This window comes from Mauremys mutica, chromosome 13 (genome assembly GCF_020497125.1).
Source record: "Mauremys mutica isolate MM-2020 ecotype Southern chromosome 13, ASM2049712v1, whole genome shotgun sequence".
Lineage (NCBI taxonomy): Eukaryota > Metazoa > Chordata > Testudines > Geoemydidae > Mauremys > Mauremys mutica.
In genome coordinates this window covers 38,800,018-38,812,073 of record NC_059084.1, presented here as the reverse complement: position 1 = coordinate 38,812,073, position 12,056 = coordinate 38,800,018, and the positions used below count along the sequence as shown (strand labels likewise).

The window sequence follows — 12,056 nt, the reverse complement described above, 5'->3', positions numbered from 1 at the left end:
ACAAGATTGCAGGCTTCATGGTTCTTCAATTGCTCATCACAAAATAGGTCAGACCCTTCCCCAGCACTTTGATCAATAGCAAAATATCTGATTCCCCAAATCTCAGTGAACCAAACACAGGGGTTATTCTCCCACAGTCTGGGGCTGTCAAAGGAAAGGCAATTAAGTCCCCACATTTTATTGAAATTCAATGTCTGGTTGTCTGGTTCAGACCAGCAAGTGATGCATGCTACAGAGGAAGGCAAAAAATTCCCAGGGTTTCTGGTAATCTGACCTGGTCAAAATTGCTTCCAGACCCCAAACTTGGTGATCAGTTAAACCCCATTACTGAAGCATCTGTGTTCCTCCTAATCCTTGAATATATGTATTTATTCTGGAGAAACACTGGTCAGGAGGGACAGAAATGCAGGCCTGTGCCTCTAAGAGGGGACAGCTGAGGAGCTGGGAGCCCTTGTAGAATCATGGTAGGGAAAAAGAGGTGTATTTTGTGCTATGACATAGATGGTATAAGAAGTGGGATCTGAGCCTACACCGGAGGCCTTTGATCTTTAAATTCATGGAACATGTAAGAACTAGACAATGGTCCTTTCCTCAGGTCATAGCTGCAGGAGGTTGGTGTTGGCATAACTGGGTTGAGAAGGAATTTGTATTCACCTCTGCTGAAGTATTTCCCAGGAAATTCACTTCACCCGTATTGTCCCAAAGGACTATGCTTTCCTGTCACATCATTCAATATAGTCCTGAGATCACCCAGGCTCACAATAATACATCACCTTTACATTTAATACAATAGACTCCAGAGATACTTAAACTTAATTCAAGTTGTTTTCAAGGATATTGCAGGAAATTTCCATCTCTTTCCCAATCAATTATTAAACAACATTATAAATTGAAAGAAAAGAAAAGATAAAAAATAATATTAGCTAGACAAAAATACTGGAAACCTGGTAAGTATTATTAGTGGTATTACTATTAAATCTATATTAACATAATATCATGCAAAGTCATTAATATCATTAGGTTTGTGCCATTATGATTTATGTACTGATTGCATTTTCTTATTTCCTTAGCACTGACTACATGTTTCCTCTTCCCTGAAACACAGACATGGCGTTTAATCCTGCTGAGCTCAATGGCAAAGACTTACGGACTTCATGGGTGGGAAATCAGAGCCATGAAGTCAGCCCCTGCCCCACAAGAGCTCCCAATTGATAACACAGACCCAGGACAGACAAGATGTCTTATTTGGGGAAGCCCCAATGTAGTATCATTGTTGGGTTTGTCAGCACAATGCAATTGTAAACACTTATTGATATTAATGATGATTAAGGCTCCATGTTTGTCATGGAGGTCACGGATTCTGTGACCTTTTGTGACCTCCGTGACTTCTGCAGTGGCCTGTGTGGTTGACCCCGGAGTCCCCTGAGCAGCTCGGGCAGCCCCTGGGCCAGTCACATCAGCTGCTGCTGAGGCAATCTTGGGCCCTCCCAGCCCCGAGCAGCAGGAGTTTGGGTAGGGGAGGGGCTCAGGGCTGGGGATTGGTGTGTGTGGGGGATGTGTGGGGTATCTGGGGGGGGGCTTCCTGGAAGGGCAACAGGAACTCAGCTCGTAACTCTACGTGCTGCCTCTGTCTGTGTTTCCCAGCCAATGGGAGCTGCAGACCTGGGGCTTGGGGTGGAGCAGAGGCAGCACGTGAACCTAGGAGCTGGAGGTTGCCACTTCCCAGGAGCCAAGTAGGGAGGTCGCCGCTTCCCAGGAGCACCCCCATTATCCTCTCTCCAGTACCCCCAACCCCTGGCCCAGGTTTTATTTAGGGGTATATAGTAAAAGTCATGGACAGGACTGGCCGTGAATTTTTGTTTACTGCCCATGACCTGTTCATTACTTTTACTAAAAATACCTATGACTAAAACATAGCCTTAACAATGATTGATTTTTGTGCTCCTGCATTGTGATGGGGGATCCACCCCAGACAAGATCTGAGCAGTGTGGAAGCCAGTAAATAATTAACAAGGTTTTGAAGAGATCTTAATGATCTTGAGTTAGGCTAACTGTGACCCTGGTGACGTGAGGAAGCAAGATAATGTAAGACAGAGTGAATTGTGTGAAAGTTATTACGACCTTGCAATATGCAGTCTTGCAGTCTTGTTTTTCTAGTGAGATAGCAGAAAAGCTTATGTATAAACAAAATGTATTTGTTGCTTTTTAGTGTCTCCATGATTGCTAGAAATTGTCTGTAAAAAAGGTATAAAGGCTTGATGTAATTGTTTACCAGTTGAGAGACCTGTCCAGGACCCTGTGTCCTATGGCACTCTCTCCCTCCATGGTAATTACTGGAGAAATAATAAAGTATTTAATCTTGCTGCACCCAAACAAAAAGCGAGAACTAAGTTTTTCTTCGACAATTTGGGGGCTCGTCCGGGTTGGCAATGCCCACGGACCCACAGACGGCTACTACGGATCATTCCCCTTCGAACCCCATGGCGCCACATGAGAGGTATGAGACCTTTTGAAATCTCTATTGGGGTATCGGAGGAGGACTTTCCGTGAGGACGTCTGTCTCTGTTGGGCTCACGCCATCTGAACTTATTGACTGTGCAGCAGGATCAGATGCAAAGTGGTATTGGGGAGAGGCCCCAATAAGGTTAGTTTATAGCAGTACTGGGAACTGCTGAGTTGGCCAAGGTAAATGCATAAGGTAATGCACCGGTGCTGAGGGGTTTTTACCGCCTCAAGAGGGGTTGTCATACCGCCTCATGGTATTGGTCCGGACCAGGTAAAGATGCATCGTGGTTAAAAAAAAAAAAAAAAAAAATTTGTAAAAAAGAGATAAAAAGGTTAAAAAAAGGGTTAAAAGGAAAAAGGAAGAAAAAGAGGACTTGGTGTGTGTGTGTGTACACCAGTGTGAGTGGCTGTTACCGGGCTAGCCCGGTAACTAGTGGATCTTTAGGAGATCCGACCCACGGTGGGCTGACTCAGCCTGGCATAGTCCGGCGAGGAAGCTGCCTGGGTCTAGGAGTGTGTGAACCCATCTTCCCTCCCCTTTCCTTGTGAGTCTCTTCTGTGTGAGTGGAAAATGGGTAAGGGACTGTCTAAATATTCCACCTCACCCCCTAAGGGTACCCCAGCATATTACATGTACGTACACTATGGTCCTAAAACCTGCAGGTATTTAGTGAATTGGAATCTTCACACGCATGAAAATCCATCTAAACAGTGCCCATTAGAAGGTATTTTCAATCTAGATAAGATCATATATCTCAGAGGAGCTTTTAATCACAAAGAAAAATCTCTGACACAGTGTGAGCAATTTGTCTAGGAACGGGTTAATTTGAAATTCGGCTTAGCCCTAAGATAAAGGAGAAGTTGTTTTGTGTTCAAGGTCATGAATCAGTGTGGACTATGCTAAGTGCAATGAAAACTGCTTTCAGCCCCAGCTGCTTGTGGAAAATAGAAACTGAGGCAAGCCAAAGGCAGTACAAGTTGCAGAATTGGAATTATATTTGCAAAGCTTAACTTCCCAGTGAGACATGTGTGAGTATTAAAGTGGTTTAAGGCTTGGGGCATTCATGTTTTTCCTGTGTGAGGTGGGAGCATTCCCAATACTCTCCATTGTTGTTTTATTATTTTTAATGAAGCTTTAAAATTTGATTATATGCTCTGTCAGTCTGATCACCTGACATGAGGGATAAATTAGTACCAGGAATCTGTCACAGTTTGGTGAGCACTTAATAATGGGGGAGCCCTGCAGAATTTACACCATCTATCTGTTTTACCCTTGTTATTTTGTGTTTGCTTTGTTTGGTATTGTTGGTGTTATATGATAAGGATTGCATGATTAAAGGTGAGCTCTAATAGAATAAGGAAACACTATTTGGTTTTGGTGCACTATTTAGCTTTGGCTTTGTTTTGTTTAACCGGTTACTGTTGTTTTCTGCTCTGTTCATTTGGGCGTTAGGTGTGTGAGCGGAACTGAACTTCTCGTTCGTAATTCCTCAGGGTGGAAGCCATGTGTGCGATGAAGCTCTGAGGTTGTCCTGAGATTTTACTGTCCCGCCCCCCCTTGTAACGGACAATGTAATAGAAGTAGGAAAAATCTGGCTTAGACTGTAATTTTCTTTGCTCTCTGTGTAATTTTCTTTTCTGTTTAAGTGTCAGCAGACAAATGGGTGGGTCTCTGGGTAGACCCCCAAAGGGGTTTGGATTATGTGTTAAGTGAATGGCCATGTATTTTTGCCCAGGTGGCAAGCCTTACTAGGGAGGACTCGGGTAGTCTTGTGAGTAGTAGCTAAACTGGTAGTGCCTAGGATAGGGACGATTCAGCAAGAAAAGCAGGATCGGGCCCAAGCGGGCAGGCAACGGACAGGGAGAGGATACAGGTTGGAAACTTTTGAATTTCAAATACTCAGAAGGACATTTGGACTGGTGGTTTGCATTGGTAAAGTGGCTAAGCAATTATTAGATTGCAATCACTTGGCTATGTTTTGTTAAATCAGTTGAAGAATGTATACAGTGCTATGTACTGAAAATTTTATTAGGCTCTAAAGGCACTATAAGTGGTGCTGTTTCCTTCCAGTGTTTCTAAGCAGGAGTTAAAAGAAAAAAAAATAAAAAGCAAGCCAGAAAGAATCTGTGTTACTGCAAATCAACTAACTGATAAGGTAGAGGCCGCTGAAACCAGAGCTGTCTGAGAAACACATACGAGAAATATGGGGTAATTCCTCTATTTTGCCTGAAATCAACAAGAGTATTGGTTACATCAGAAAAATGATATACTAAAGTCTAATACATTTTCTTAAGTAAGAGAAAAAAACTACATTGGCCAAATCTTTTAATTTAGAGTGGTTATTAGAATTTGCATACTGCCAGTCTTTGGAAGCAAGGACATGAAAAGTTAACCCACTCCCCATATTGTACAAGGGATCCTTCTGGCTACCTCAGACTTTTAGCCAGAGGGCTGGGGATGGTGGATAGCTATTGGACTAGAAGTTATGTTAAGTGAACTTCTCAAAGTGGGTGTGCTTGTCCTGGCTTGTCCTTCCAAAGTTCTGTAATAAGGTTATTTTGGTGAAAGGGTATATGTGGCATACATTGAATGATAATACTTCTGTACTGTATAACAGTACTGTTTATGTGTTCATGGTATGAAATAGGTGTATAATTGAAGAGTAAAAGTTTCCTTTGTAGGTTACATGGAAAAAAAACAACCAGAGAATGGGTAACATGCGCTGGCCCCAGTCAAGGACACCGCTTGGCTGCCTACCAAGGGAAGGGGGGGGAATGGTTGCTGCAGTTACACAGGATTGGTGTGCAGCGGCCAGCCCACTCTCCTCCTTGGGGACCTTTTGTAAATATTCAGATTGATTTTATTTAAATGTCTAAGTGTTGTGGTTATGAATATGTATTAGTTTTAGTTGATGTATTTACCACTTGGGTTGAAGCTTTTCCCTGCAGGACAGTAGATGTCTTTGCTTACAGATTTTGTACCACGTTTTGGCATCCCTGTGACTATCAACAGTGATCGTGGAACTCACTTTACTGGACAGATTGTAAAGGAGTTATGTGCAGTTTTGCAGATCCAACACAACCTTCACTGCCCTCATCATCCACAATCTGTTGGGACAGTGGAATGCCAGAACGGGACTTAAAAAAATAAACTGGCCAAGATTTGTGCTGAGACACACTTAAAGTGGCCAGATGCCCTTCCTTTGGCACTGATGTGTATGAGAGCCATTCCCAATCGAAAGACTGGACTCGGCCCTCATGGAATTTTGACAAGACACCCAATGCGACTACCAACTGCATCCACACTAACCCCAGCTCAGATGGACATTCATTTGCTGGATAACATAATGCTTAAGTATTGTTAGGCACTAATGAAATGTGTTAGGTCTTTTTTTATACACAGGTGATGGGAGCACTACCGAAGGATCCTGTGCAACCTTGCCACTCGTTAGAACCGGGAGCCTGGGTCTACATACATATCCATCAACGCACGACTACCTTGGCTCCACACTGGAACGGCCCTTTCCAAGTCCTGCTGCCTACCGACACCGCTGTGAAGTGCCACAGACTGACTGCTTGGACCCAGGGTTCTCACTGCACAAAGACCCCTCCACATCAGAAGAATTTTTCTACTGATAATTCGCCTATTCCTTTTTCTAGTTTTACTGTGCTTCCGGACAGCAGGAAAAAGGACAAGGTGACATACTAGCGACCTCTCCCTTGTCCACTGACAAACTACTGTGCCTTTGAACCTTTGTGTAAAAAGCAAGTCATTACAGGATGATGTCCTGGTATTCTTCCCTGTAGGATGCTGAACCACGACAGCTTCAGGAAAGAAGAAGAAACACTCACTCCACTGACATTGCCATAGTCCAGGAATTACTGACTAAAAAGGACATTGAGAACTGACCCTGGTGAAGAAGCAAAGAATTACATTCTGGCAGGAAGAAATTTGTGGGACCCATGCTTGGGAATGTGATATTAATTGGATTTTGGGGTTTATTCTACAGGCTGCGCCCTGTGTTTTGGATAAATCCTTCAGTATGTATTGCCCTCCCTGATTGGATTTTAAATGACATTGCCCTTATCCAGTTTTCACGTCACTTTTACATACCCAGATTGCTCACAAGGGGCTGCCATTAGATTAGCACAACGGAGAACCTGGAATAAGAGGACATTGGGCAGATCCCTATGGGCTGGGGCTAATAGTGTCATAGCCATTTGGACTATTCTTAAAGGCCATGGACGAGATGAGAAATTAGGCCAACTAGAAAAGGCCACTAGCCTTATTCTTAAAACTCAGCTATCTTAAGTACGGGCTGGAGTTGGTGAGTACTATGTCATTTCCGCCCTTAGTTCTATGACCCAGAAGTTACTGACAAAGATGGTATTGAATATCACTGAGGCTGGGAAGGCATTGCAGTGGGATCTAGAACAGACTTGGCCCACTGCCCTTACTGTCACGTCAGGAGTGCCATCTGATCTGTGGTCATGCAGACATACTTGGACACTTTCTGGATGGAAGTGTGGACATTCACAGTGCTCCTTCCAAGCATATGGACCGGTTAGGGTGGGTGTGGGCTCCCACATACCGAATCCTGCTGGGTCCATCGGGAGCATGCATGTGGGATTGGGTGATTCACCGAGATATCTGGGAAGTGAGACCGCCTGATACTCCTAATCGATTTTTAGTTAGTGCTCCTGGGATTACAGCTGATATTTGGATGGGGTTAGGAACTCTATGGACATTTTGGACCTTAGAACCACCACAGCTTCAGTGTGTACAGAAACTGAAGCCAGGGAAGTTGTCACTGTTTATGACAATATTTGCTGGGAGGCTGGAGATCAAGGAACTACCCTGCCAGGACACCCACTTTTTCGAGCTAATGATGGCTGTGTGTGCGTTAATGCCACCACTTTACAAGATATACATATTAATCTTACCACTGCTGCAGGCAATCGTATCATTTCCTGGCCTGCAGATAGAATGTTGCTAGTAGCTTTTAGATTTCAGGTATATTTTCCTTGAACTGGAGTAGTGCTTGATCGGTTTCAAAATTTGCTTTCATTGTTACCAGAGGTTCGAAGAATCTCTGCGTTGCAAGGGCAAATTCATATGCTTCAGGATATGTATTGTGCTTTGTTACCAAAACTGTACGATATATCATGCTGAAAGGAATGCCTTTTATACAGCTTATAGAGTGTCTACTTTAGGTACTGAGTATGATGTATTGTGCTTTGTAACCAAAATTGTACGACACCACCATTATTTTATTCCTATGGGAATGTTATTGTTTGTGGTGTTGTTAGTTAGTTTAGGATTATGTTCTTGTTGTTGTAAAGGATATAATGCTAGTACTAATACCTTTCATGTTCGTGCTGATCATGCATTGTCATTACATCCCATGAAAACCCCTAAGATTGACATATTTGCTGTAGAATCTGACATCCATGGTTTGATGCAAATTGAGATTTGAAATATTTGTTGTACTAGAAGTACAAAAGGGGGGAGTGTGGAAGCCAGTAAATAATTAACAAGGTTTTGAAGAGATCTTAATGATCTTGAGTTAGGCTAACTGTGACCCTGGTGACGTGAGGAAGCAAGATAATGTAAGACAGAGTGAATTGTGTGAAAGTTATTACGACCTTGCAATATGCAGTCTTGCAGTCATGTTTTTCTAGTGAGATAGCAGAAAAGCTTATGTATAAACAAAATGTATTTGTTGCTTTTTAGTGTCTCCATGATTGCTAGAAATTGTCTGTAAAAAAGGTATAAAGGCTTGATGTAATTGTTTACCAGTTGAGAGACCTGTCCAGGACCCTGTGTCCTATGGCACTCTCTCCCTCCATGGTAATTACTGGAGAAATAATAAAGTATTTAATCTTGCTGCACCCAAACAAAAAGCGAGAACTAAGTTTTTCTTCGACAGCAGGTTGAAAATGTCCAATTGACCTTATAGGCTGTACTTGGAGGAGAGTCATGGCCACATAAAGTTTAATTGATGTTGAAGCCCAGCTGGTTAGGGCCAGGCTAGGAATGTACAAATCCATGAAGCTGAGAGCAAGAGGTGGCTGTAGGAGGAGCTCTGCAGCCATTCCCCATAGAGAAAGGAAGTTGGCTAGGGACAAGGAGGAGTTCTAGGGGGAGAGTGAGCCCCCAGGATCCTGTCCTGGACTACGTAGTTTGGTGAGAAGCTGAGAAGGGTGAAGTAGCCACTGTGAGTGGAGGAATCTCAGACTGGTGAACCCAGAGGTGGGCCAGGAGATAGAGAGGTGAAGTAGGATCAATCCCAGGCTAACAGCAACAGGATCTGAGATTGAGCAGACTGTGGTTGCAGGTCATAGGGTCCCTGGGCTGCGTCCCAGAGTAGTGGTGGGCCCAGATTTCCCTACCATCAATTAGGAAAGTGGTTCCAGACATAGGCGTGGACTGGAAGACTGCCTGACATGGCATACGGACAGCTTGTCCAGTGCGTCTTTGACATCCTGGAAGGGGAAAACTAAACAGTGACCTGACCATCATGACAGAGGTCCATGTTATGAAGAGGGAACTCCCAGACAGAGAGAGAGAGAGAGAGAGAGAGATGCCAAAGTGTAAGCATCCACCGGGAAGGAATGCCAGTCCGGGTGAGAGCTAATCCCCAGACCCAGCCACAAGGAAGTGGCCTAGTGGTGAGTGTACTGTGTTACTTACATATTTTGAATTTGATCTCTTATATCTATGTAAGTGACCCTTGGGAGGAAGTGCTTGTGGTAGTCATATGCATGGAATTAATATAATCTTTTAAAATCTGGTCCCTAAATCCCTTTGGAATCAAATCACTTCTGAAAATCCCATTGGTTGCTTTAATGCCTTTGGAAACATCACCCTGATTGACTCACCCAATGTCACACATGAAGGCTGTGGTGGTGTCAAGAACTGAACCCTCTTCTGCAATGAGCCAAGCCAGTACCCCACCCAACGGGCCATGCTTTCCCTGCCGTCTATTACTGTTTCTAAAGGAGAAGGGAAATGCTTGGAAATGCTGCCCTTGATGGAGTGGAAAATCTCAGCCTCTGTTTCCACCCATAAGTTTTTTAAAGGCCTCCTTCACCTCCTTGTTCCGCAAGCTGTAGATGAGGGGATTGACAAGGGGAGTGACCATAGCATACAGAGCAGCCACAGCTTTGTCTCTGTCCAGATAAGCGGCGGGGGGCCGGACGTAGGTGTAGATCACGGTGCTATAAAAAAGCGTCACCACCATCACATGAGAGGAGCAGGTAGAGAAGGCCTTGCGCTTCCCTGCAGCAGACCGGATTTTCAGGACAGAAGAGACGATGTAGACATAGGAGAGGAGGGTGAGGAGGAAGCAGCCTATGCCCAGGAACACATCCGTCACCAGGGCCAAGGTTTGGTTGTAGCTTGTGTTGCTGCAAGACAGCTGCAGCAGTGGTGGTAGCTCGCAGAAGAAGTGATTGATAATGTTGGGCCCACAGAAGGACAAGCGGAGCAAGGAAAGTGTATGTGGCAGAGAGATTAGGAAGCCCGATGCCCATACGCCTACTGCCAGGCGGCAGCAGGTCTTCCAGCTCATGACAAGGGAGTAGCGCAAGGGGTGGCAAATGGCCACATAGCGGTCGAAAGCCATGCCAGTCAGCAGCAACAGCTCCGTTGCCAGGAAGGCGGTGAAGAAATACATCTGTGCCAGACAGCCTTGGAAGGAGATGACCTTCTTTTGGACCAGCAAGTTCTTCAGCATCTGTGGCACGGTTGAGGTCATGCAGCCAATGTCCAGCAGGGAGAGGTTGACTAGGAAGAAGTACATGGGGGTGTGGAGTCCAGGCTGCGAACAGATGACTGTGATGATGGAGACGTTCCCAAGCAGGGCCGCGGCATAGGCAGATGCAAAGGCAACAAATAGTATCAGCTGCACCTGAGGGTGGTCAGAAAAACCCAGCAGAATAAACTCGGACACGTCTGTTTGGTTCCTTGCATCTGCCATCCTGATAATCGTGATCCTACAAGGCTGGCCAATCGGCTTGAGTGAGTGATTGATTTCTGCCAATGGAAGTCCCTTTTTGGAAATTCCAGGGGTGTAATTTCCATCCAGATATTGCCAATTAGCACAGTTGGATCCACATACGCATACCTTAGTTCACTGCATGGTTCCTTTTCCTGTAGAACTAAAATCAGAATCCTTTGTATTAAATAATTTGTTGTCCCTCATTGGAGTGTAGAATTTCTACAAAACACATCCCTGAGCTGGCTGTAAAACTCAATGCACCGACATTTCTCCTTACTGTTATACAATATTATAGGATTTTATAAGTGAATAGAAAGATTCTATAATATAATTTCACATTCCGATACCTGTTTCTATGCAATAATATTGATAGGTGTCCTGGGCTGGACATACATGTCCTTTTGTCTAAAAAGACTCATCTCTTCAAAATAATCTAAGGAAGTGAGATGTGTAAGTACTACTTTATTTCAATGTGAGTTCAGAGCTTTAAGATCCCTGTAAAAGGAAGATGGGGGGTGGGGGTTGAGTAGCCATTGTAACAAACTACTAAAGGAAGTAGTGGAGTTTCCATCTCTGGATGACTTCAGATCCAGACTGGATGCCTTTCTGGAAGATATCCTTTAGCCACACAGCTTAATGCAGAGGCATAATTGGGTGGGATGTAAGGGCCTGTGATACACAGAAAGTCAAATTACATAATCTATTGATCCATTCTAGCCTTTACCTAGAGAGTGAGAGAGAGAGAGAGAGAGAGAGAGAGAGAGAGAGAGAGAGAGAGAGAGAGAGACAGAAATGTTATTTTCCCCTTCACACAACATAGGAGCTTGGGTCACCCAACGAAATTAGTAGGCAGCAGGTTTAAAAAAATCTTAAGAAAGTATTTCTTAACACAACTCACAAGTCAAACTGTGGAACTCATTGCCAGGGGATGTTATGAAGGCCAAAAGTATAACTGGGTTAAAAAAAGAATTAAGTAAATTCATGGAGGATAGGTCCCTCAATGGATGTTAGTCAGGAATGCACCCCTATGGTCTGGGTGTCCCTAAAACTGCCAACTTCCAGAAGAGGGAACAGGACCACAGGATCACATGAAATTGCCATGTTCTGTTCATTCCCTGTCAAACATCTGGCACCAGCGACTGTTGGAAGAGAAGATACAGGGCTAGATGGACCATTGTTGTGACTCAATGTGGTTGTTCTTACGTTCTTATAGATAGATTATCTATTTCCCTGGCACTGCACCATTATATGAAAGGGTATTACCTGGTACAACCACACTGCGAGTGGCAGCAATTCTCAAGTTGACAGACTTGGTCTCGCGGGGCTTGTGCTAGGGTGCTAAAATTAGCCATGTGCATGTTGCAGCTCAGACAGGAGCTTGGGGTCTGAAACCTGATGAGGGAGGGAGGCGATTCAGGCTCTGAGATTTGCTCCGGGGGCTGCCGCTCACTGTGCAGAGCTGCAGGAGATGAGTCTGTTAGTGATTGTTATGACACAGCTTTTGGCAGCACTTAGCAATAGTATCAAGAGGGGAATCATCTTCGGTGC

General features: G+C 44.3%; 1 protein-coding gene across 1 annotated transcript; it reads right to left on the bottom strand.

The window, feature by feature from the left end:
- Nucleotides 1–9,554: 9,554 nt before the first annotated feature.
- On the bottom strand, nucleotides 9,555–10,490 carry LOC123348377 (olfactory receptor 5V1-like). The gene has a single exon (XM_044985897.1). The coding sequence runs from the start codon at nucleotides 10,485–10,487 to the stop codon at nucleotides 9,555–9,557; it is 933 nt and encodes a 310-aa protein (XP_044841832.1). The 5' UTR covers nucleotides 10,488–10,490.
- Nucleotides 10,491–12,056: the final 1,566 nt, after the last annotated feature.